At 37.5% G+C, this 26,804-nt stretch overlaps 2 protein-coding genes across 5 annotated transcripts in view; one reads left to right on the top strand and one right to left on the bottom strand.

Annotated features, from left to right (window-relative positions):
* Positions 1-832: 832 nt before the first annotated feature.
* Positions 833-5,880, top strand: vamp1a (vesicle associated membrane protein 1a). The gene is made up of 6 exons (XM_056741313.1): positions 833-1,206; positions 1,464-1,479; positions 1,954-2,065; positions 2,463-2,621; positions 4,214-4,265; positions 4,364-5,880. Coding segments are annotated over exons 2-6 (342 nt in total). The 5' UTR covers positions 833-1,206; positions 1,464-1,477; the 3' UTR covers positions 4,381-5,880.
* Positions 5,881-6,042: 162 nt separating this feature from the next.
* The window catches only part of si:ch211-288g17.3 (chromosomal protein D1), a 35,261-nt gene continuing 14,499 nt past the window's right edge, over positions 6,043-26,804 (bottom strand). For 2 of the 4 annotated variants that reach the window (XM_056741308.1, XM_056741310.1), the window contains 4 exons: positions 25,038-25,084; positions 21,357-21,430; positions 14,716-14,798; positions 6,043-8,327 (listed from right to left, as the gene is read on the bottom strand). In XM_056741308.1, the coding sequence (XP_056597286.1) occupies positions 7,075-8,327; positions 14,716-14,722 (1,260 nt within the window). In that variant the 5' untranslated portion in view covers positions 14,723-14,798; positions 21,357-21,430; positions 25,038-25,084 and the 3' untranslated portion in view covers positions 6,043-7,074. Of the gene's footprint in view, positions 8,328-9,929; positions 10,117-10,218; positions 10,333-14,715; positions 14,799-21,356; positions 21,431-25,037; positions 25,085-26,804 lie in introns of those variants that run through there. The other 2 variants (XM_056741311.1, XM_056741312.1) reach the window with 2 other exon arrangements.

The following is a 26,804-nucleotide window of genomic DNA, read 5'->3' on the forward strand; positions in this document are numbered from 1 at the left end:
CAAAACAAGCTGAAAATAGTTGGTGATCATCAATACCTTAAATAAATCAAGCCTATAAATCAATTCTAAAAGAACCCCGCATGCCGGAAAAAAACATGTCAATATTCCACACACATGCTGTAGCTGATTTATACACAGTAACCAACCATTGGTAGCCTATAACCTTCAAAAGTACATGGATATATATGAACCAACCACCAAAATCCTCAAGTTACTGACCATCTACTCAATAAAAAAACAGTGTCCACTTGCTGTCCCAGAATCTCTATCCAACTCATTACATTTGTTGATTGTCTTCAGGCTCAGTCATTAGTGCTCATCTCTTTGGGCTCGAATATTTCTCTCATTGATTGGTGCTGTGAGCTCAGCAGTCATTACAGTGATGCTGTTACCACAGCGACCGAACCGTCTGTAGCACTTTGCTGATGTTTCTTATTGGCTGCGCTGCCTCCCTTTGCTTATGTCTGTGCAAATGCAGCCAAAACCACACCAATGCTAACCAATATATCTGCGTGTAGCCATTTCAATCATCAGAGACTCGTGAGCTTTTTTGTGACGTCAGAAAAGACAGAGATTTCGCATTGCACTACTAAATATGTATGTAAACAGATATAGTATTATTTAATATGCGCAGATCATGTTATGTAGAGGTAGAGCCCGGTGGATTTTAATGATGATGATGCAAAGCATAAGGCTACACCCATTTTACTGTGCCTATCCTTACCTTCGGCTAAAATCCCAGATCTGAGAGGGGGTTGGAAGTGTAACCACATTGTGCTCAACCACCGCAGTGCTGTCCCGTTAACGTTACCGGGAGGGGTGCGCGACGTAAGAGAGAGAGAGAGAGAGAGACATTCACCCAGACTGCTCGTGATCTCTCGCTCTCATACCCTCCCCTCTTCACTCGGGCATACACAGACTTTCATGCGGACACGAGAGGAGTTATTTTTGTCGTGATCGCTTTAATCTGCCCGTTTTAAAGAGCCGCGTAGTCATGCGCATGTTTTCCTATTCACTGCGTTATCCTGCCGCCTAACCAAAGTTGAATGCTGTCGTTTTAAACAAGTCACTGCGTACGTTTTTAAACCCGTGTTCGCGACAGGACACATAATCGCATTCAGCGTGAAAAACTGAAGGAAGGGCTTTACACGACAGCCAGCGGACTGGATTTGTGTTACGAGGCTTTGGTCGCTTAAAGCTCTTTCGGTAATGCAGCACTTTTTGTGATGACGCGGTATATGATTGCCTCACGCTCCCATCATCGTGGGAATATTTGATATCATATACAAATGTCGTTTTTATGAAATGAAACGATGGTCGGCTTTGGTTTCCGCGTGGTTTTGTGCAATATTGGAAGTTTGGATTTTGACTACTAATCTCTCTCTCTCTCTCTCTCTCTCTCTCTCTCTCTCTCTCTCGCTCGCTCGCTCTGCATCCTTGGTGACGACGATACATTTTTTAAGCACCTGCCAACAAAATGTGAGTAGCCTCCTATTATAACTGTTTTAAAACCAAATTGTATTAAATGCCAGATTTTGTGTATTCTGTGTTTATTGAGTGTTTTAAATACCTTACAAGCAAGCCGGTTGCTACATGCATCTTTTTGTTGTATGTACCTGCTGGTGGTACATGTCTGCATTTGTTTTCAATGCAGCCCGTTATGGCACCGCAGCATCTCTCACAGGTTTACAGCTGATACAACACAAATGCGTCGATTTGAGCGTTCTTCTGCACCATCTGTCGGAATTTAGGTGCTATTGCAACGAGCGTCATTTTCATCTAAATCACAGCGGATCAGCTGATAAAAGCGCATTCCGCTTAAAATGACTTTTGTGTAGTAGCTTTGACTACATCATGGACGTGAATGCCTATGAAGTCTGTGAATGAGTTGCACTGAAGGCACATTCAGGTGTTCTCGCATCACGAACAAACGCTTGTCCCATCTTTCCTCAGGTCTGCCCCGGATGCAAATGCCCCTGGAGCCCCAGACGGTGAGGGAGGCACTGGCCCACCCAACCTCACCAGCAACCGTCGTCTCCAACAGACACAGGCCCAAGTAGATGAGGTAAAAGCCTACAGTGTTAACAAAGAATGCCAAAACAAGTACATCTTATTAATATATGTACACACCATAGTGAGGTAAACTAAACTAATTTGTCAACAACAAAGATCATGGAAATTATACATGTAATTGATGACAAACGGAAAATCTGCCTATACTGACTAACTTGACTTATGAACTTGGGAGTCAAATATTTAGGTACCAACAAGAGTGTAATACAATATCCAATAGTTTCTTTGATCTGATAAATGCATTTAGTTATACTATCACTGCCGATGTCCATGGAGATGTGCAGAAATTTCTAGTCTTAGAGACTTTCAGTTTTACATTCAGCATTGCGCTGATGTCATTCATGGCTGAGTCCTTGTCGTCATGCTGTATGTTTTGTAAATGTGCTCAGGTGGTGGACATCATGCGTGTGAATGTGGACAAGGTCCTGGAAAGAGATCAGAAGCTATCAGAACTGGACGACCGGGCGGATGCGCTGCAGGCCGGAGCATCGCAGTTCGAGAGCAGCGCCGCTAAACTGAAAAATAAGTACTGGTGGAAGAATGCTAAGGTGCGTGCTGGGAAATGTCATGCATTGTGCCGTCTGTCCACAGACGTTCAGGACCTCTGATGACCGTAACGTCTGGATGAAGTGTTAATATTATTATTTCATTTAATATTCAAGTAGAACTGTGCTTATTGAGGAAAGGCAGAGCGGTGGATGGAGCAATCGGCCAATCAGACTTGAGCATTCCATGTATTCCACTTATGGTTTTATTTTCCCAAGATGTTTAAACATATTTGACCTTTAATTTATGCTATAATGCGATTAGAATACATTATTAGTGTTAACTCTAGTGCCTGTAATGATGCTTCCTTTGGTTATTCTTCATTTTCCAGCATGAAATGGTTTGTGATGAATGATGGTTTGTGGAGTAAAGCTGAGTCAACACTCATGCATCCACATTCTCATTTGGATATAACCCGAACGCATCTCAACCCATAAGTCACAGTGCTAGCATTTGAGATATATTAGGCAAGTTGCAGTTCTGACGCCTTCCTATGTTAGCAGAGCAGGTCCAGCAACACCCCCGATTTACATTAAAGCAGAACACATCTCCATGACCATGAATTTTTAAGCTACCGTCCTATTTTATCGTTTATTTCAGATGCTAGTAGTCATTTCCATTGAAATTCAGCTTCATGAAGCATCGAGTGTATATTCTATCAAGTAAAATGAATAAATGAAGTATTTGTAGATCATACATCTAGACGTTTTATTATGTATAATAAAACGAAACTAGTCCTGTACAAGTCTTTGACGTTTCCTCTGGCCCTCTGTCAACCTCACTTTACATATTAAATTTTTATCTCTCCGTCCAGTTTTATGTCAATCCATCCCACGGAGTAAATTTATAAACTCCCCCACTTTCTCCTCCCTTCCGGAGAGTATTTGTAACTCCCTTCCAACCCCCACCGCCCACCCCAGATGGCCGACCAGCTGCCCGTCCAATCGAATCCCTGCATTGGCATGGGGGGAGGTGGCTCATAGTCTCAATCTGGATTACGGCATTGCTGGATTAAAAGCCTGATGAGACGTGTGATGTAACCCTCTCTAATCATTCACTGTTCTCTCCCTGTCTTTATTTTTCGTCTCGGTCGTATTCCTTTTCCGTTTATAAGCACCCACTTCCTTTATTTGAATGTTTAACTTTATCTTAATCATCCTGTTTTGCTGCTATACCATATTATTATATTACACTCTTTTTTATTGAAGTATTTTTGTTTAAAGGTACAAAATAAATGTTTTTTCTTCAGATGTTGGTTTAGGGAAAATTACATATGAGAATTCAATGATACATTGAAACAAATAGTATCATAAACCATTTAAAGTTTAAATTTAAGTTAAGATACAAATAACCAAATAATACAACTTTTTTATTGTAATACTATAATATGTCTCTCTTAAGATTTTTGAAAAAAAAATCTTGCAAATCATCTTCATATATATGTATTTAATAGTGTATTCAGGATTTATTTAACATGGAAATGAATAGTTTTTCTAATTCATTTTATTTAATATATATTTATTATTGTATAGAAATGTGAGTATAATTACTCAAGCAGAATTTATGTAATGGATTTTATTTTTTCTCTCTATAGATGATGATCATCATGGGCATTATTGGGGTCATCATGATAGGTGTCCTTTTCAGTGAGTACACACTCTTATCACTTCAGTGATACCTACGAATAAGCAATATTTTATATTTATTATTTTAAACATGTTAAACATATTTTCTTTGTCAACAGTGTACTTCTACTACTGAGTATCTCCTGGGACACACATGGAAAGGAGAGCGAGCTTTGTGTGATCTCAACTCCGCCCCGTCTCTCCCCACCATGCCTTTCATTCAATCCACGTGTGTGTGTGTGCAGTCGTTGATGCAGTGCCTCTCCCTCCTTTTGTCCATCACCGCTTTCCTTTGCAACTCTTGACTGCTTTGCATTAGTGCCCGAGCTTATTCAAAAACTCTTTTGGTTTGGAACGTCTGTGGTTTTGGATTTGACGACTTGGTCCTTATTAGGCCAAAAAAAAATGATGCAATAATCTAGATTTGTAGAACTGGTCCAAATAAACCAATACATAACTGAATAGAGAGAAAAGTCTATTAAGACTGATTTGAGTTTGTTAAGTTTATGCATTAATGCTAAAACTCCGCCATTTTGCCCAGAGATGACCGCAGTGGTCTGATATGGTTGCAATTTTATGGAGTTACAAACTGCATTTTTCAAGAAGTAAAAATACAAGAAATGCTAATTTAAAGTTAAAAGATATTGCTTGCGTGCAGAAATGAGTTTACCCATTTAGGTTTTTAAAAGCAACTTTAATACATTTTATTTACCGTATGGACCTAAAATCTGAATGATATTTATGTCTTAAAGTGACAACACACACAGTGAATTCAAAGGTTAAATTTGTACTTAGGATAAGGGGAATATCTGATCATTGCCATTTTAATTCTTTACGTCAACCAAAAGATCAGCGACATCGCAAAGAAAAAAAATACAAAATGAGGATAGCATCTAAGATTTACTGCAGTATTGGAAATGCACTAACAAGGCGACTGGTATTTTTGTGACGTGTTAATGTAAGCCATACTTTGTGGATTTATTTCGTGATATTAGAAATACTGACCTGTGTTTGCAGATGCTATAGAACAGCATACACAACAGAAAACTATTGAACTAGAACGATTGTGTTAAAAAAAATGTGGTTATTTATTGATTGAATAGACTGGAAAGAGTTATTTAAATGTATTTGTAAATATTTCATGTGGGAGCAAATACCCCGTCAGCACTGGACAATGTTCAGGGATGCACCGCTGCATGTGTTTGTGTTAAATATAGATAAAATGGGCACCTTAACCACCACCATCATCATCATAGTGATTTTAAGTTTGATAGAAGACAAGATTCTCAAGTGTTTTTGGAGGTAATATGGACATATTGTCCAGCACTGAATGCATTTGCTCTTTACTGGAATTTAATGCAAGACCATGTGAGCATCGAATCCCCTGCATCGAGCACTCATTCAAAAACGCAAACCTGATGAAGAGCAGTGTATGTTGTTTTCCTATTAGATTCCTGAATGCTTTCAGGAGCGTATTGTTTTATGCAAGCTATTCGTTTGTAAATACATGCTGCAGAAATGCAATCGAATAACAGCTCCCTGAGCATTCTGAGCCATGCTGCTAACTTCTGTGGTTCATTAAAGCATGTCTGCTTGCCCACCATGTGCTTATTCTAATAAACAGATAATGCTCTTACTTGCCATCTCTGTATTTTCATTTGGAACAGATGCAAAACAGTTCACATCAATAGTAATTTTTTACCTGGTATGAAAAAGCAACACAATGCTTATAACATAGCAGATGACTCATTTCATTCAAATGCTTGCGATCAAGAAATACAAAATGTCAAGTAACGCATCACGGTTGAACAGTGAGTTTTATTAACGTTTCTAAATGCATGATCTCTCCTAAAACAACATGTTATCAGCATCTAATGATAAATAGATAAAAAACCTAAACCATGTATGAACGACTGAATTAAGATCTACAGTTTATAGCAAGATATCTATATTTTATACACAAATAAAGAAGGTTAACATGAAAAAAAGAAACAATAAAAGATTTGTATACAAAAAATCAGACATGAAATGAAAATGACCAGCTTATTGTCAAAGCAGAACTGAAGTATGTTCACATTTTGAAAAACGGTACAATGACGTAAAATCGAAGCAATCACAATATTTGAGCAAAATGACATTCAAGATGGAAGCCATAAACTAAGCACTCTGTCAACACCTACATATGAGCAAACTATCAGACAAACGTGACACAAAGCATAACAAAAAGTTTCACTATAAAACACTGAATTTTTAAGAAATACTTAAAAACCACTACACAGATGCGCTTCAGTTCACCCAAAAATGAAATGAAAACTGTATAAAAATTGTTAAGTTAGTATGAAAAAGCGAGGATGAGTAAATAATGACTAAATTTAGATTTTTGGGTGAACCCTTTAACCACCATCCCTCCAAGAAGCTGGAGATTCTCACAGCTTTAGTAGAACCCTTTGCCAGTGCAATTTAAGCGTTGAATTTAGTTACCAGATTCTGTGCGCACACACCGGTGCTTTAAAATCATTGGCACAAGGCATTGGTTACGAATTAATTGTGATATTTCAACTTTTTAATTCAACTATTATAGTATTATCTTTTTGGCTCCCAAAACAACTGGCTGCAAACTTCTCCAATTTAGCATGCTTTCAATTATTATGCAGACACATTTTTAACCATGCAAAATAATTGAACAAATAAAACCAATCATTGTGCTCACTGAGATTCTGAGCAAAATGAATTACAAAGTAGGAGAAAAGTACTCAACACAGTCCGGCATGGCAAGCAACACCAACATCACGCGTGTCAAAAATATACCAATTCAATTTCAATGGTCCATTTATTTCTTTTTCTTGAATTTACCTGCGCCCACTTTTGAATACATTTCTTCTCCCATCTCCTGCTCGCTTATGTTGTTCACTTTTGGACCATCGACTGTGTTATCTCCTTCGTCCGAAACCTCTGGTTCCTTCACCTCAGACGTTGGATTTCCTTCTGTGGATTCATCTGGAACTTGCGACGGAGAATCAGAGTCACAGATTCGCTTAGGAGAGGGAGCGTCAACCTCCGTCTTGTCTTCGTCTGTGTATGATGAGGGGAGTTTTTCGAGCACTACCGCCAGTCTGACTTTACTTGGACGGCCTCTCTTGCGATGGTGACTGGTACCAACAAAGTTGCACAGATCTAAATCTACTTCATCCGGTACGCACAATTTAATTTTACCAGAACCTGGCGGTCGACCTCTCTTTCGCGGTACACCTCCCATGTCCTTTTTAACAACTGTGATCTTTTTCCCGGAGCCTTTGGGTCGTCCTCTTTTTCGTGGAGTCCCATCGGCTTCCCGTCTTACGATCTTAACCTTATTCGTGGAGCCTGGGGGTCGACCCCTCTTTCGAGGTGGTCCACTCACCACTTTTGCTATCTTTACCTTGGAACCGGAGCCTGGAGGCCGGCCTCTTTTTCTTGGGATGCCATCTGAGACTTTTTTGGTTGGTACCTTGGGAGAACTGGAAGGCCGACCCCTCTTCTTCTTAAAGGAACCCAATGGCCTCCCTCTCTTGCGGGGGTTGTCATACGCACCTTCGATGCTAACTTCAACACTAGATGTGTACTCTTTATCTCCGCTGTCGGTATCGTTTTGCGACGGCGATCCTGCCACGGCTTCGTATTTGCGAGGTCTTCCTCTTCCCCTTTTGATCTTGGGGGTTACTGCAACAGGATGAATGCGCGGCCTTCCGAGGGGTTTTGACAACTTTCGCTTGCGCTGTAGGGTCTGTCTACGAAGTATCTCGGATTCCTCCTCCGGCGTGAGCGGGACCTTTCTTGGCCTGCCGCGTATTTTTATCTTCTTTGGTCGACCACGTTTCTTAGTCGACTTTAGGACTGTCTCAGGGGCAAAGAAGTCAACTTTTTTGGGTGCCCTGGGACTCGCTTTCTCCATATATTGCTTGTATTTCTTGTTAAGTGACCCCCGCGGTCTGCCTCGTCCACGTTTGGTTGGATGGGTGCTGCCATTGGGCAGAGTGCTTTCCGAACTATCTTGGCTCTCAGTTTCCATCGTGTTGGTGCCCTTGCTTGACCTGTGCTGAGATTCTGTTTGTCGAGAACAAAAAAAGAAATTATAATGGCTGTCAATGTAAGGTTTGGAGGTCATATTAAGACTGTATAAATGGTAAAGAACAATCCATTAAAAGAGAATTTATTGATGCAAGTCAAGATAGGATCAAATATGAACAGACACATCACTGTAGATATCAAATGTCAATTGGGCATAATAATAAAATAATATGCAATTATTACAGTCTTTGTTTATAGATGCATTATGTTTCATATAAAAAGAAGCTGATAAAGAAATCTATTTAATTAAAATACTTTTTGTCAGTAACATTATTTTCCATGATCTCCCTTGTGAATTCATAACTTGAGTATATAAACAAAAACTACAGAACACTACAGACTCCACTGTGATGGGGGTAAAACTGAAGGAATATTTTACATGGAATAGGTGTTTATTTAAAAAAAAAACATCAATTGAAACAGGAGTGACTTTAAAATAGGCTTATGCATCATGACATTAAAGAAATGCCAGAAATAAAAGTAAAATCTGTTTATCAGTTGCACAAAGAAGGGATTTTTGATCTATTATTCCATACAAATTAATAAACTGTATTAGCTTGAAATTAAAGGCATAGTTCACCCAAAAATGAAAAATTCTCTCATTAATTACTACCCAATCACTTCTTATACATAGACTAAAAAAACAATGTAAGTCAATTGGTACCGTCACTGTTCGTCTTTTGTGTTTTGCAGAAAAAATAAAGTCATACAAATTTGAAATGGCAAGAGGGCGAGTAAATGATGAAGAATTCTCCTTTTTGGGTGAACTATCCCTTTAAAAGGAAAGCAATGCTGAGTTGCTGCCTGACACATCCACTGTTCATATGAGAAATAAACCTTCAAACAATAAACAATTAATAACAATATTTATGTAAAACATTTGAATGTAACAAATTATATTTATATAAATGAATTGGCCAACAAAGCCACAACATATAACATATTTAAAAACTATAAGCACTGTACTGTTGGAGCCTAGTTGTATAGTTAAAACTGTTATCAAAGTTTAATAATAAAATGAGTTTTAAGGAATTCAGTTTCTAAACTAACTAACTATAAAAGAGCCCTTTCACATGATCGTAGGGGGCGTGAGGGGATTAGTGTTCATAATAATTTGGGGGATCAGTTTCTCTTAAACTAGATTATGTATTCATAAACAAGACTCCAGAAAGTATGTGTAAGAAGACAGAACAACCAAAGAAGTTTAAATACGCACTTCATGCATATATATATAGACGCGTCCACACGTCTTTATCACAACACAGGAAAATATGCATCGTTTTCAACCTCGAGATCTCTTAAAACGCCAAATATTTGGGATGCTTTGGTGGTTTAATTGACAGAATAACACCATTGTAAAAATGCACCAAAAAATACATTATAGCATGCAGTAAGACACGCGGATGCTGCAGACCGTCTGCCATCGAGAAGCCCGCGAGCTTTTGTGGTTCCAGGTAAAATGTGAAACACTGGCGATTTCTGTTAGCCGCCAGCTAACCCGAACAAGACAACTTTTCAATGGAAATTGAGACTGCTTTCATTCGCTCGGCACCCGAAAATATTCGAAACACAACGCACCTTACTGATAAATCGCTCGGACAACTGCAGAGGTGGATCTTTTCATGCATTCGACAGTGTTTTTGGATGCAAACAGCATCGGACAGTGGGCGGGCGGGCGACTGGCAGGATTTGAAAGGCAATGCCAGTTTTCTCTCGCCTCTCACTCAAGAGTCGGTTCCGAAGGCTGATAGCAGATCGCCGCCTACTGTGATGGCGTGCAAACCCGAGAACAAAGAGTGCACGGATTATAAATAAATAACAATGCTGTGTTAAAGCAATGTGTCGTTTTTGAAGGAAAAATACCAACCTGCAACACAGAACACGAAATCCAGCGTTCAATTATTACGAAACACCTCTAAAGAGTGACAATGGAAATGTCCGCCTGCGATTATACTGATGTTGGACAACACGGCGCTGCGCAGACTGATAGGAGTTTGACAACACAGTACTGCGAGAACACGTCCAAAGCTGTCGAATCGAGAAGATCTCGCGGTACTTTGGAGTCATTTGCGGAGAGGTCTGCGCAGCACCACTTATAATGAATCATAAATATTTATAGTATTTATATATGGGCTTATAATTAAATATTATTGGAGAGATAGTGAATTAGGTGCTCTAGATGTCACACCTGTCTCTTTATAGATTTGTTCGTCCTAGGGGCGGGGCTTTGGAAAGAGGGCGTGTCGCTGAAGCGTGCCTCATACGAATATTCACCATGGTTTACAGTAATAATAAGTACAGTAAAGGTAATCAATACAACATATAACCTTGCTACGATTTTTTCGAAATGAGTTGGTGGTCTATTTTCGATGCAACACACTTTATTTACATTTAGTCTATAATTTTCATGTAAAAAGGGGTGAAAGGTGTCACTGTCGTATATTACAATAACAAAGTTTCCCATTGACAACCAAATTAATAGTTGTGTTAACACTTAGAGAATTGAACATGGGTTACCGATAATGATGATCTATTAATTTGTAGATACAATAATTTCCATAGTCTCAATACAGTAAACATTTTATTATTTGTTGTATTGTCATCATACAAAACAACACTTACCCTTTCTCTCAACAGGTAGTGGTCTAGCTTCTGTTGAAACCAGTTGCTTTGTATTGGCACCTAATGTATTATTGCTCCTGTATGACATATCGCTTATTATATAGCTCCGTAAACTCTTTGTATGTCGCTTTGGATAAAAGCATCTGCTAAATGACAATATAAATGGTCAATCCACCAAAATATGTTAACCATTTATTAACTTTTACTACAATAAAACCATACATTTTGGGGATTATAGTTCAAATGGATTGATAAATAATTCATACATTTCTTGTTTAATACATACCTCTGTTTGAACCATACATGTTTGGTGACTTTGATGTCAATGCAATGTTGTCGAATATCAAACCATTCGCAGAACTCTCAACATAAGGTGTTTAAACAAAAATCTGCATCCAACTTAGAAATAAACTACATATCTAATAAAAGCATGATATTTAATGCCAAGAAATGTGATAACCGGAATGTGCCAATTGGCATTTAGAAGATAAACAAAAAACAAATACATATTTAAAATCTAAATCTTAAGTATTTTATTAAATCAGATTTCATAATTCCTGTTAATTATGTCACAAAGTTATATAGACATAAATGCTGATTGGATCGCCTGCTTCTAGTGTTAAAAGCACATTGGTTACCCACAGAAAGGTTTTTATTAGGTGTAAGGTGAAAATACTGCTTGCACTAAAAGTCCTGATGTGCCCCATCTTTGGCACTGGGGGTGTGCAAGTATTCTGGATCTGGATCTTCATTATTGGTTGAAAGCCAACTGACTCATCAGTTCAGCATTTAATGTTGACATTTTTCTCAATGCTATTTGCCATTGTAAATGTTCTCATGTATCTTCGAATAGTCTTTTAAAGCAAACATTTGTTGGGAAAGGAATCACTTCAGTTCATGCTTGATAATACTAATAAGCTTGCAAAATCAAACTCGATTCACAAAAACACTCTGCATGCATGTGTGGAGCCTATAATGGAGACCGCTTGCTGAGTCCTATTCCTCAGTCACATTAGTTTTTCCGATGTTCAAAAAAAATTTGTGGTGGTATGGCTGTTAATGCACACTGAATACCAGATGGGAAAGTCGATGTTCCATATCTTGTATTTCGTATAGACTTACACACAAACGCAGCAGCAAAAGCAAGTGGGCTTCCAGTGGATCCAACTAAAGGTGAGTAAAGGAAACTGTTTCGTTTCGTAACTGTTTTGAGTTATGACTTGAGTCACGAGGCAAAAGACTTGATCATGTGTATTGGGAGAACAGTAACAGTATAACATTATTGGTCACACTTTATATTTAAAGGTTGAATTCTCTGTATTAATAAACCATTAACTAATTTGTTGCTTATTTATAGTTATTTATGTAGCTATTAGGTTTAGGTATTGGGTAGGATTAGGGAAGTAGAATATGGTCATGTAGAATATGTGCTTTATAAGTACTAATAAACAACCAATATGCAAATAATAGGCATGCTAATAACAACTTGTTAATAATCAGAATTTGTCCCTAAACTAAAGTGTTACCAAATTAATTTCAGGTCATTGTGTCATTTCCTTGTAGGAAAAGAAGACTTAAAGAAGATCAAATTGAAATCTCTATAAGTGAATGTCTGAATAAATAACCGTAAAATAAGAACGATACCAAAAGCTTTTAGAAAACTCATGACAGCAAGAACTGAAACAAGCTTGACATGATCATTTAATAGGACAACATAACACTATACATGCATATCACATCCAACGCTTGATGATTCACAACGCCTACACGACTCACGGATATAACCGCATTTAATTAAATTAAAGCAAATGTGACATATGCACTCTCTATATGTTCGAGTTCACTCTCACGCTGAAAAAATAGATTCATTTAAACAGCAGAAAGAAAACACACCAGATCTCATGTGAGCTGCTTCAGGGCAACATTTATCACAGCATTTGACAATAATGAGCACGAGATGGTGGGACAGCATTTAAAATGGATTCATAGAATGGGTTCGCACCGCAGCCTTGGGAGAAATGTACAGGGGTCACGAACCCAGGCTTGCTTTCGATTTGTCACTTTGAGTGGCCAGGCCACTAAGTCAGCCAATGGGAATCGTCCCCTGTCAGCTGCATCAAGATGGCCTGAAGCTGATATCGCTGGAGTCTGGAAATCAGTTGTGCCGTTTCTGGTAGCATGAAGTGAAAGTGGCATTGAAAAATACACTAACCCTTACGGTAATGTCAGTCACAGCGTTTGATTTTCTTAAAGGAAATAGACTCTTGGTAACGAGGTTGGTGGCCATATTTAGAAGCATATTTGTACAAGATTTGCTTTTATTAATACAAGGTGTGTGGTACAAAATGGAAATATGGGTTTTATTCCCATGTACAAAACTGCATAGAAAAACAAGATCACTCAAATTTTACAGTTTACGGTTTATTCTTCTGGGCTGTCTTTATAAACTTTCATAAATGTCACATTTCGTAATGTCACTCCAAACACACCAAAGCAACATGCATATTTTTTTATTTTGTATGCATATTTTTAGTATTTAAAAGAAAAAGCAAAGATGTTGATTTTACATTTGGACATCACATTTGGCCACTACGGTATATAAATTGATGTACAGATCTCTGCAAAACATGGAAGGGGCGTTTCTCGATTATTGGGCGTTTCCATAAGTCAATAGAAGTCAATAGGTGTGTTCGACTTCATGCGGCGCCGCAAGAATTGACAGCCGGATGACTTCAAAGTACCGCAAGAGCGATTCGAAAAATCATAAGGAGTTTGCTTTTGAATTGCTCTCGTGGTACTTTGATGTCATCCGGCTGTTGGTTCAAAGCCAATTTGAACACCCCTCATTTCTCAATATTTGGGCGTTTCCAAATAGGCTATGCGTTTTTCAACCATCCAATGGGAGAAAGGAACTGGGATTCGGCCACTTAATCAATAAGAGATTGAACAATACTTTTCTTGTTTTAAAAACACCTAATAATTAAGAAACGCCTCTTGTTGTTCTACAGAGACCCCAGTCTTTATAAATTAGCAGTTTTACCAGATACACTGTTAGACTTGATAAGGTGTCAGTCACACCATAAATAATGCCAATATTAGGCATTTGTTTTTATGTCTCAACAGACCATGTGTCGTGTGTGCAGTTACATATACATTGAAAAATAAATGCAGTATGTTACAAGCTGTTAATCATATACAGCTGTGTTCCCAAGGACCTAACCTGTGACCTTCGAAGACATCACAGGTTAAGGGTCTCAGGGACAAAGATGTACACACTGTTGTTTACAGGTATTCAGATGAACAAGCCAAGTTAAAATTCCAGGTCTAGATCTGTTTAAGTGCATCATATATTAAAGGCTTCGGAAAAAAAACTTGAGAAAACCAGTCTAAAATAATATAGAGACCCAAAAAATATTTATTGTGCAGTCACTAATATACACGGAAAAATTGAGATAACACATTGTTTATGAAATGAACACACTGATGTGGTATCTGTAAAGCAGTTTTAAAGCAATTACCATTTCAATTTGGTCAACTTCTGGTCTCTGATATAGAGACCACAGAGGTTTATGCCACAGTTTTTTTATTAGTTTGTTCTCTCACTTCTTTCTTTTTTAAATATTTAATCACCATCCCAAATAAAAATGTAATATGTTACATTTAGTGTATTCCTTGTTAAACCACCATCCGTTTATTGATCTGAAATTGTCAAACAAACACTCTACCATCCAACAGTACCTACCTCTCATAAGAACACAAAAGAATACGTACGGCTATATCACAGCATCACGCCCAAACTCTTCCTGCATCTGTTGAAGCTGCGACCTGTAGAAAAAACAAACACAGCGTTTTAACATTAAACCCACTTTAACGTTCGGGTATTAACAACTACCCCCTGGAGACTTTGAAATTAAAGCTTAGCATCTCTGCTTCAACGCCATAAGTGAGTGCGCAGATTTTTGGCCCCCAGGTGGCAGACGCCGGGGATCGTGTATGAACCGAATGAACTCGAAAGACAGATATACAATCCCAGCAAACCGTCTCGACCCTCTCTCTCTGGCTGCCCTCCTTTCCAACAAACCCTTTTAAACTAAAACACACAGCTGGTGATGCACCATGTGCAAAGATTAACAACGGACGTGCTATATCTATCAAAGCATGCACAATACATATGATAAAGCTGCCCGGCCGTTGTAAGGTTATTCGTACAACAAAGACGGTGCGGCGCAGGTCGCGGACGTATAGCAAGCGTGCAGTGCCACATAACAGCAATGTACTCCTCTGTCTGTTACTCTCGGTGTCCCAGATTCTGGCTGCATTTGTCTGCCGAAGGAAGAGTGGGGGAAAACAGCAGCCATGAACAGACTAATGAAATATAGAGACACAGAGAAAGACGGCGTTTTTAGCTGCAGTTAACAAACTAAATAAACGCTAGAAAGCTGAAGGTGGGACTCAAGAAAACCGATACGTCACAGTCCCCAAAGCGCCTATGCTTGTTCTGCAGTTAACTACACTCGCTCATGCTAACCTACGTGTATAGATAAATCATAAATCTGTACGTTATATACTTAAACAACATTCACGAAATCTACGCCGTGCATCCTAGCTCCTGTACTTCCTCGCATCTGTTCGTTGGGGAAAAACCAAATGCGAACTTGTTCCCTCCACCTCCCTTTCACTTCTCTCTCCATCCCTCCCAGCAGCTCTGCTCCGGATCTCTTTCCAGTCCCTCCTACCGTTGACGTTCTGACACTCGTGAGATCCAGAAGGTGCGCTCCCACCATTATCTGAAGCTTTGTCTCTCCCATCCTATGCTCCCATTACGTCCGACAAGAACCATGTCTAATCCCACCAACATCATAAATCAACGTCACCTAAACATTAACGCGCCCGGTCGGTGCATGCCACGGTCGTTCGGACTTAGTCTCGCTCCTTCCGTCACTGTCCCTGCCTCGCCTCTGCCTGGGTGTCTCGCTCTGCTACACCCCACCCCCCCACCGATTCTCTTCTGCGTTAAGTCTATAGCATACCCCCCCACGGCAACGTCTGGCACTTAAACACGAGAACGGTACAAACACCTTGAGATTGATCTAAAGGCTGTAAAGTGCGTGTGAAATGGAAGATATTGAGGCATATGGGATATATAGGGAGGTTGTGAGTTATATAGCATCAGTGAGACAGGGAGAGAGAGAGAATGAAAAAGAGCGAGAGAGAGATACCTCTCCCAGACAACAAAAGCTAGAAGGTGATTACCCTGCAGTAATGAAAAGTGTCACTAGCCATCACACCGCATTACAGCGAACTCTTTCCTTTGAGAGAAAGATCTGATGTAATGACAGGTTGGAGTAACTCAATGACGCTTACGTATGTACGACCAATGTGTGAGTACGACGTAACGTGAAGAATTGAAAACAAAGAAATGCATGGATGTCATATGAATAAGATTCTGCACTATTTATAGGTCACAAATCAAACATCTGCATTTGACACAGATCATTTTTTACATAGAAATCCCATTTTCTTGCCTCTATTATAAGTTCAAATCCTTTCTGGAACATTCGAGAATCTTTATGATTTGCACAAATTTATACTTGAATAACAATTTGGTCTGCATTTCTAAGAGAGGTCTTAAAGATATGTAATACATTTGTATATCATTACGAAATCTTCATATTATGTACATGGAAACAAACCAATGATGCAATTTGAGTTAACAAAATGTCACCAAAAAACGAAGCTTGAGTACATAATCACCATGTCTGCCAATCTGTCTCCAAACAGCCTGTGTGCGATAAATATTCATAATCCACATTGTGCATTCAAAGAGTACATACGGCACAAGGCTTAACAAACAAACAAACAAACAATGAGGCTATACAACCAATCACTGCTGTATTGAAAAGGAAATAAACAATTAAGAGCTCTCATCAAAACCTAATGAGCCGAAACACAAAAACAGACAAAGGGAGAGTTTGAGAGAACAGTTGGCAGAAAGGATCAGATGCCACATGATGACAGAATGTCCTTTTATATTAATAAATAAAATGCATTGATGTTAATACGTCAGCTTTTAAGTTGTCGAAACACCAGCTAAATTCATGCCATACAATCAAACATAAAAAAACTCCTGAATATTTCCCATAGATCTGTTTCTGTGAGCTTGTGTGTGTGCTTTTTCTTAAGTCAGTTTGTATTTTGTAGCGTGGGTCTGAACGTCTTTGTGTGTGTCTGCTAAGGAACGACAGGCAGAGAGTGCTGATATGTGCTCTTTTTATCTCAGGCTGGAGAAGAGCAACGCAATGCGGATGCTGGCAGCCCGTGCGAGCGACCAGACAGTCCACGGGACAGAAAAAAACAGAGACCTTTATCATTCATAAGAGTGCAGGGGAGATGATTGAGGGGCAAACACTAAACAGCACATACCGACCTCGCAAGTTATAAAGCCATCTGAAAACGCTTTAACTATGATAATTATTATAATGTACGTGTCTGAACAGCAGTTCGCGGTTGAGAAAATATTGCTAATGAACAGATAATGGATAATGGATGACGGATAATGAAGACTGGTTTGTCCGAAATACACTTAGTGCGAAATAAATCCAAAGCAGTGCTTTTTATATGCATCAAGCTATAAGGTCAGGATTGTCATTTTTTGTATTTAAATTCTTTCGCCCATCACAGCTTGAAATGCAGTGAATACCAGAAGGGATTTTTCAGACAAAGGAACACAAAAGAAGATATTTTGTGAAATGTATCAGTGGTTTTGTCTATACAATGGAAGTCATTGAGTGCCAATGTTGATAATGTTGAAAGAACAAAAAAATGCTGATATAGAAGAATGGTTTGCTGTAAAACTATCGAAAAACCTTAACCTTTATCTCCATAACAAAATCTCGTTCCTTTTTATAATATATACAGAGACTGTAGTGTACACCGCAAGTTTGCACAAGTTTCACGTAATTGTGTGATATCAATATTTGTTCTGTTTAAATCTGTATATTTTCTTTGTTATGTTGAACACAAAAGTAGATATCTTGAAAAATGTAGGACAGCCAACAGTTCTGGGGCACTTTTGACTACCATTGTAATTTTTTCAACTATGGGAGTCAATGGGGTCCAATAACTATTTGGTTACAACCATTCGTCCAAATATTTTTCTGTGTTCAACCGAACAAAAGAATATTTCATGACAGAACTAAAATTTTTGGGTGAACTATTCCTTTCAGCCACATTTTAACAAGCGGATATATTTGTATATGATGTAAATCTAACATTGCTTGAAGTGTGTATGTCCCTCCGATCTAAAGAGATCATCAAAGCTTTGGAAAGGGAGAAAGGTCATTCATATTGGTTACCTCTACCTTTTTGTTGTCAATAAGCAATTTACTCGACTTGACCGATTTGTTATAGCCCTCTTGTTTACAGGGGAACCGGGCGCTCACCCAAACCATCCATATGGCAGTTACTGACAACTAACAGCCTGTTAATGATAGTAAAACATACAATGAACAACAACAACAAAGAGCCTTCTGTGCTATTCCCAGCCATTTTTAAAACATTCAGTAATTTTATATGTAACAGCTCAGTTTAAGGCAGAAATGGGTAACATGTTTGTCTATATCCTGTGGATGGTTACTGATACTTACCTCGATGTAATGGTGACACCGCAGGGAAAGCTAGAAGGTTGTACAGTTAACTCCAGGCTGATTATGATTCAAAACCATACAACCAACTACCTCAGCCTGCAGCGCACTGACTCAAAGGTCCAAATGAAACACTCGTACCATCCAAGTAATGTCTCCTCCTAGTGGACAATTTATGTAATGCCACAAATCCCATGCAAAACATGTATCATAACATTACTAGTGTGCACACAGTATAAGGAGTAATACGAAAAAAAAAAAATAATAAAACATTAATGTCACTTTTTATTTTTAAATAAAATAAATATTGTAATGATCAAAAGTAATGATCGACAAGGATATATTACAAAAGCGGTGTTAAAATCTCATCCTTAGGAAAGTGGGGGTTTTAAGGTTTTAGTTATTCTCTTTTAAATGAATCATACAAAGGTACAAATGACCTTCAAGTTATGTTATGAATATAATATTGGCCTTGAAGAACTTCTAGTTAAACTGTCTCCAACTTTACTGGGTGATATATTTAATGAACAAAAGTGATACTTGTATATGTAAATGTAAAAGCTGTTTAATACAACATTTCAAAGGTTTATTATAAATCTTTTTTAGAGAAATATAAACATGGTTTAATCACCGCAATTATAGATCCACTTGCCTACATTCAAAGAAAAAAAGTACACTTATGAAAAATAGATCAGTCTTATGACAACACTTATTAAAATGTTAACAGGCTTCATTTTACAAAACCCATTCAACACAAAATAAAAAATGTATAAACTGCGTAATGCCTTTCATTTATACTGTTGGACATGTTAGCCACCCACATCAAATCCTCGACTCGACCTTTTGTGCCTGTCTGAATGACTTAACAATCAAATAATGCGTTTTAAATATTTTCTTTTGCCGAGACATACACATTTTCACAGCTACAACCTTGAAGTCTGAAAAACGCTTTAAGAAATGTACAGTTTTTTGGTGAACATTATGTCAAGAATGGATTTCTCAGCCATCATTTAACCTGAAAAATCAATGTCATTTTTTGTATATTTGTTGCGTATGTGTAATGACATCTGGACTGAAGTTGAATGCAAATAAGAATAAATGAATGTAGGAACACACAGCGAGATGAAAAACATCAACTTATAACACACGTAGTATAAGCCTCATTTGCCATCACACAGAGTGTTGTTGTTCAAAGGGTTTGGTTGTTCTAGCAACATGAAGACCAATGTAAACATCTGATTTGGATCTTTTGAAATTCTTGGGATTTTCACATGCTTAATGAGGAGACTTCAATCCTTTTCATAGGCAGTTCAACAAAGAAAGAGGCCTTTATGTGCTTCTCATTGAACTACTGTGTCTGATACCCTAGAAAACTAATTCAGACTATAGGTCAACCATTTTTTGCTGCAAGCTAACATCGAGAACAAGGTTTCCCATTCTACCCTTTATTAGAAAAAAAATAGCTGATCTTTTCCTTAATAGTTGGTGCCACCATTATTCCATATATGTTGTATTTGTTTTATAATAATAACACAAACTGCAACGTATCTTCTATGCAGCTCATTTTTTTACACTTGCCTTTTCTTACCTTTAGTTTTTAGTTAAATAAATGTAAAAAGAAAACACACACCCTAGCATCAAAATCATACATTTGTTTCTTCGTATAATTACTATTGTTTAGTTTACTTTCTTGGTTTGTCTTTCCGCTTGAATATGCTTAAAGACTTCTCTCCTTCTCTCTCTGGATGGGCTCCACCCCAATCTCTTTATTTTTCTTTCTCTCACATTCACAGTCCAATCACGTGCGAATGCGGCACGGTGGCACCAGTGCCAGCTTTTGCCAACCTGAAAGTGTGTGTATGTGAGTGCCTTTACCAGAATGGATCATTGGGAAAAAAGGTCACACGTTTGTCACGATCTTATTAACCCAGCCAGTAAAGGTTGAAATTTCAAGCTCTTGAAAAAAAATTGTGTGCGTTATATTTTACAATTATATTCATAATGAAAGGAGAAATGGAAAGTGAACAGTATTTAATGTATAAACACTCGTAGATAAACAAATTTTAACTTTATAATTTCATCATTCTTCTCTTACCAAAAACCCAAACTCCTTCCCATTAGCCAGTGTTTGTGTGTATTTGCCTTTGCCGATACCTTATTCAAAAAGCCAGTAAATGGCAGGTTGCTATGGGAACTCGCTGCTTGGCAACTTGCTGGCTTGGCGATGTGCCCATCGGTTGCCAGGGTAGTGTTTTCATCGGAAGCTAAGTGCCAGCTGTGTGCGTCTGGATGTGTAGCTACATACACATTCATTTAATTCATCTGTGTGTAAATTGTGTTCAAATGAAGCAGAAAAATGCATTTACAAAATCTGTGAATGTATTATTACTTGTCTTTCTGTTTCTTGAAATCTTTTCGTAAAAAAAGACAGACTTAACAAAGCAAGTAGATACAGATAAATCCCCAAGAACACACCCTGATCCTATTTGACCACAAAATCAAAAGAAAAAATGAAGCACATTTTAGAATCACATTTTTAGAATTAGGACTTTGTACATAATGACATCATATTTATGGCAATTAAACTCATTTGCTTGCAAATTGTCATTACTGTAATGCAAAAATGACTCATTATCATTACTCTAATGAAAAAGAGAGATCAAATTTAAACCAAAGTAAAACGTCTAACCAACAGAAATCAGGACCCGATTGAACAAAAAAGTGAGTTTGGATTCATTACCGTACGTGTTGCAATTCTTCCATCATTCCGGTCTTGGGGAAGAAATAACTCCAAACTCCAGCTCCAGTTCGTTCCTGCCATCAGAAAGGCCATTCAATGTAAAAAATATAATAATTTCAAGACACACAGATCTTGGTTTTCATTTTGTTGTCATTGTATATAGCTGATCTTCAACTAATGCAGAGAGAAAAAGCTGATTTTTGAACCAAGGCCCACGTCTGCTGTTGAAAAGGTCTTCAGGTTAAGGGCTACACTTATACTGAATTAATGAAACGCCCATATGCCACATAAACATCATCTATTCCTACAACAATGAGAACAATCTCACACAACAAATTCGGTCTGAATACCATAATAAACATAACAGGGTGTTTATGGGGTATGGAAAGATGAGTTATAAAATATGAACTGACTATGCAACATATATCAAATGAAATGCATATCTGGGTTGATTTAAACAACACAGAAAATGACACAGGGACATAAAATCTTGAAGCGTCATGTTGCTTAATGTATTAAAACAATGACTAAAGAACCAATTTTCATTTGCATTATCGTAAACACAATTTACTGTAACCACCAGGACAAAGTTTTATTAAAAAACCTGTTTATATAGCAACAGCTTTGCGGCTTAATGTACCAAGACAGCAATATATAAATCTATTTGCAGTGATATAAAAAGGTCTGTGGATGAAAGGCAAGGAATTGAGTTTCCATACTATACAATAAGTATTCTCATACACTTCTTTGTCATTGTGATGAATGATGTGATGTGTTTAAAAGCCTGTAGCCTTTCCAATCAATCTTCCATACTGTAAATTAATTTATAAGGTTTGTAAGGCTACTTTTTTCAATTCGTACATACATTTTTTACTGTATCGCTCAAGGAATGTTTTTTTTACACGCTCTGCTATACAATTCTGAGGCAATGTGATGCAAAAAAAATGGTAGTTGAAAATAATAGTTTTTAATGAAGATAAAATTGATCAGTTACAGCATCTCAAAAAATTGTATTTCCCTAACATATACACCAGGGTCCAAGAATCCTAAACCACTAGTGAAAACCTTAATTCATTTATTTTCCCCATTCTTCTTCATTAAGTAGTATGCCAAAAACGTGAAAGACTGTCGCAAATTATGTTTATTTAAGAAATAAAAAAGATTTTATAAACCAAATCCAAATGTAAGCAAATCCAATCTTATTTTGGTGCAGTAACTTTTAGGGTTTTTAAACACCTTTTAAATGCCAAAATCCTTTGTAATGATCAGGTTTAAATCTCAGATTTTCAAAGTGCACCAGCACATGGGCATTTAAATCTAAAATCATAAAAAAGGAATATCAGTTCCATTCAATGTTTGTTAAACAAATGTGAAACCACCATTTTAAACCTTCAAACTGATATATGCTTGAAAACCTCTTCTTTCTCGGAAAAAAGATGCTCTTCAGAGGTTTCACCGAAGATATAGCAGTTTTAATTGTATCTGTCTTTCTCAATCTTTCTATCAGGACACTGATCAATATAGCATCTGAACCACCAGACTACATCATTACACAGCCTGAAAGGTGTGTGTGTGTTTTTCTCAAAACCGTCTCACTCTCTGTACTGTGTAGTGATCATTATTTAATCTGTACTGTGTTTTAGGATCATTGTAAACAGTAAATAGAAATAATTCATGATTTCTCATAGTTTGAGTGCAAGTGATGTGTGTCACTGATGTGATTGATTTATTGTGTGTGTTTAAGTGTGTGTGTGTGTGTGTGTGCGCGTGTTGGCAGCAGTCTGAGCAGTCTATGTGTCCTTGTGTTTGCACAGTGCAGCAGAGGGCGGAGATCTAAATCAATAAGAAACAAATGAATTCAGATCAATACTGAGTCTAGTGATGGATAAAAGGGGGTGAAGGAGAAAGAGAGATGGAGAGAGAGAGAGAGAGAGAGTAATACGTCTTCCATGTAAAGAACATTCAGACCAGAGGTGAGACAATCTAACTTTCTGTTCAGATTTTATCAACCTCCTTTCATGATTTACAGTCATTTATGGACTGCAAGTGGTTTTTCATATAAAGGTGCTTCACGACACCATAAAGAACCATTATTGGATGAATGGTTGCATAAAGAACCTTTTAAGGGATACTCCAACAAAAAAAAATGGGTCATCCTTTATTCACCCTATAGTTGTTCGGTTGAACACAAAGAAAGATATTCGGTAGAATGTTAGCAACTGACGTTACTGGGGCGTCATTAACTATGATTATTTTTTGTTCTGTTGAACACCAAAGAAGATATTTCGAAGAATTTAGGAAAGCAAACATTTCTGGGGCAGCTTTGACTACCATTGTAATTTTTCCTACTATGGTAGTCAATAATGTCCCATTTATGTCAGTTGCTGATATTCTTTCAAATGTATTTCTTTGAGTTCAACTGATCAAAGAAATAAATGCAGGTTTTTTAAAAAGAGGGGAGCATATGATGACAGAGTTTAAGTGTTCGGTTGGAGTTTCCCTTTAACATCGAAAGAACCTCTGTTTCATAAAAGATTCTTTGTATTTGGATAAAAGTTATTTGGATTATGAAAAAGTAAGAAAGAAAAGGTTTGTATTAAAACCTTTGAGTTCTTCCTTGATCTTTGCACAAACCTTCCACATGGCAAGATGGCAAAACATATTCTTTATGTGGTACCACCAATAGAAATTCACCATGGTAACCATACTTTAATTCCAAATGTCATATTACTAATTTCATCTACAACAACTCTAAAATCATACTCTTGAAAACGTACTGTAATAGGGATGGTATCAGATGAACTGAATTATGGCACTGTTACCATTTCCTTCATACAACACTTGCTCGCATAAACTGTTAAATTACTTAAGATATATTACTAACAATATTCCATGAATAAACATTCATATTCAGTGTTTCCTGCATGTTGTTTAACATCTCAACAGCTCCAAACACTAAAAGTCACAGATTATGTCTCTTGTTGCATCCCTAGTCGCCATTCACTTTCACTGTATAAAGATTTCCCTTTGTGTTCCATGCAAGAAATTCATATGAGTTGGGAACGATGCGAGTAAAAAAGCAATTAAGGATGGAGAGTTTGAGATCTATAGTAATTGAACTATTCTGCAATCATCATTCTGTTAAATGGGTGACTCATGCAGTGGGAGAAAAGAGAGATAGAGGCAGCAATGACGGAAGGAGAAAGAAAGTTAAGAATTCGAATGAAGTGATGGCAGATTCAGTAGTGGCCAGTGCGCTTAGAAATGTGTTAGAGCCTTGAACTTTATTAAACTTGAACTTCATTAATAAGCTGTTTTTGTCTCATTTCTGGCATTTTCAAGGTTCTATGTATAAAGTATTGGCTCTATGTGCTGAATATTCATAAAGCTTTAGTTCAATTTACTGCAATTTACAATGTAGTGTACACTTGACCCTGCCTGCTGTTATTAAGAGCCATACAAAACATATAACAAATGTCTAAATATATGTACTGTATACATGTTTAAATAAAAACAAATATAAAGAAACTCCACAGTATATAATATCCATTATCCAGGCTCGTTTAATGCTTTTTATAATTCAGTATTGTACAAAACATAATGTTCATAACATTAATCAGGAAAATCGATTAATTCTGTGCATTTTCTCGACTTGACCATGCCCTTTCTAACATTACTTACATTTGTTATGCAACCACCAATTCTTCCATTAAAACAAGAACTCCAATCTGAAACGAGAGGGAAAAAAAGGATGATATAAACTTCTGACTCATGAATCAATTTAAGGTCCATCATATCTGCATTCAAGCCATTCAGACGGAAATCTTGAAACATGTTTGAGTATATCAGGCAAAGAGCATTACACAAAAAATGTGAAAACTTTTTAAAATATTTAAATGGTACTTGACATCTAGAGAGATGCTTAAAGTAAAAGATCACCTAAAGATTAAAGTCATTATTACTATACTCATAAGTTGTTCCAAACGTGTGTGCTGTTATTTTCATAGTGGTGGACAAAACTAGACATTTTTGAATTATCATGTATAATGATAATTATACTCTTATTTTTTTACCCCAATTAGCAATAAGCAAATAACCCCAATGATTTAAAACCACTGTTGGATACCATTTCATGAGAAATGTCCTTTTGATGTCATTTGACTAACCCACATAAAGTCAGATACATAAAGGAATCTGCAATTTTATGTTTCAAATTATTTCTGTAAACAAACCACCTCTTTGTGGTGTGCGAGGAGGAGGAACTAAATCACCAGCACACAATACGTCATCGCATTATCCCTGCGTAACTGTTCATATTGTTTACATTATGCACGTACGCGCCGATTGCAGTCTTACTCTTGCGATAGTGAGAGAAGTTGAGGTATGTTTGTTTGTTCACGGCATTTCAGTGATGGATGTTATATAAATGGTGGATATAACGTTGGATTTGCAGATCGTTTGAAACTGATAGATGGAGTGGTCCCAGCGCTTAAAAGATGCCAGATGTGAACCGTATGCAGTAAGTGAGACTAAGTCATATATCTGTGTTTTGTTGGCATCGGCGTGTACATTCATAATGTAAAAAACAAGAAGGGATTAATGTAATAATCGTTTTCTTGCTCCTGCTGTAGTTCCATCCCACTCTCCCCACTAGTCCCACCTCTAGCAGCACGTGTTTTTCCGGAAATAATCGTATACAGCTATATCTCTCTTTTATAAATTTGATCAAACTTAATTCTCTTCAAAGATACGTCGTATGCAATACTACTGTATAGGCACTCAAGATTAATAAGAGAAAGGCAGAAACTACCTGTGATACACGATCTTTAATAAAATAATAGCGCCGTATAGCGTAGAAAGTATATTGGCAATAACATTTCATTTTACCAAAACTCGTCCTTTAAAATGCTTGCATTGAATTTCTACAAGTATCTCATAGTTCCCTTGAGAATCTGTTTCGCCTCTCAGATCAATACAACTTTTGAGACCGCTTACACAAAATGAGTGTGAAGAAGCGTGTTGAGTGAAATTTGGTTAACACATTCTAGTCACATAAGTGGAAGGCGAACCCTCTTTTTAATGTTACAACAAAACTGAAGAACCAAATTGTAACAAACAGATGTGCAGCCCATTGAGAATGCAAACCACAAATCAAACACCACCAACCGTACCAGGCACTCGAATGCACTGATAACAGACACTCTCTGTTTCTCTCTCTCTTGCTCTTGCACACACACACTTGCATGTACTGCAGTTGAACATACGGAAGATTCTGCATGGGAATTCTCATACTATATGCATGCATATAGAGGATACAAGTACCCACCCTCTCTCACCGAAATACAGTCTGTCTCCTTGTCTCGCTCACACCCAACCCCCAGCACCTCAGGGTTTGAAATTCATGTGCGAAATAAATAGAGAGAGAGAGAGAGAGAGAGAGAGAGAGAG

The sequence above is a fragment of the Triplophysa dalaica genome, chromosome 25, assembly GCF_015846415.1.
Source record: "Triplophysa dalaica isolate WHDGS20190420 chromosome 25, ASM1584641v1, whole genome shotgun sequence".
Taxonomy (NCBI): Eukaryota; Metazoa; Chordata; class Actinopteri; order Cypriniformes; family Nemacheilidae; genus Triplophysa; species Triplophysa dalaica.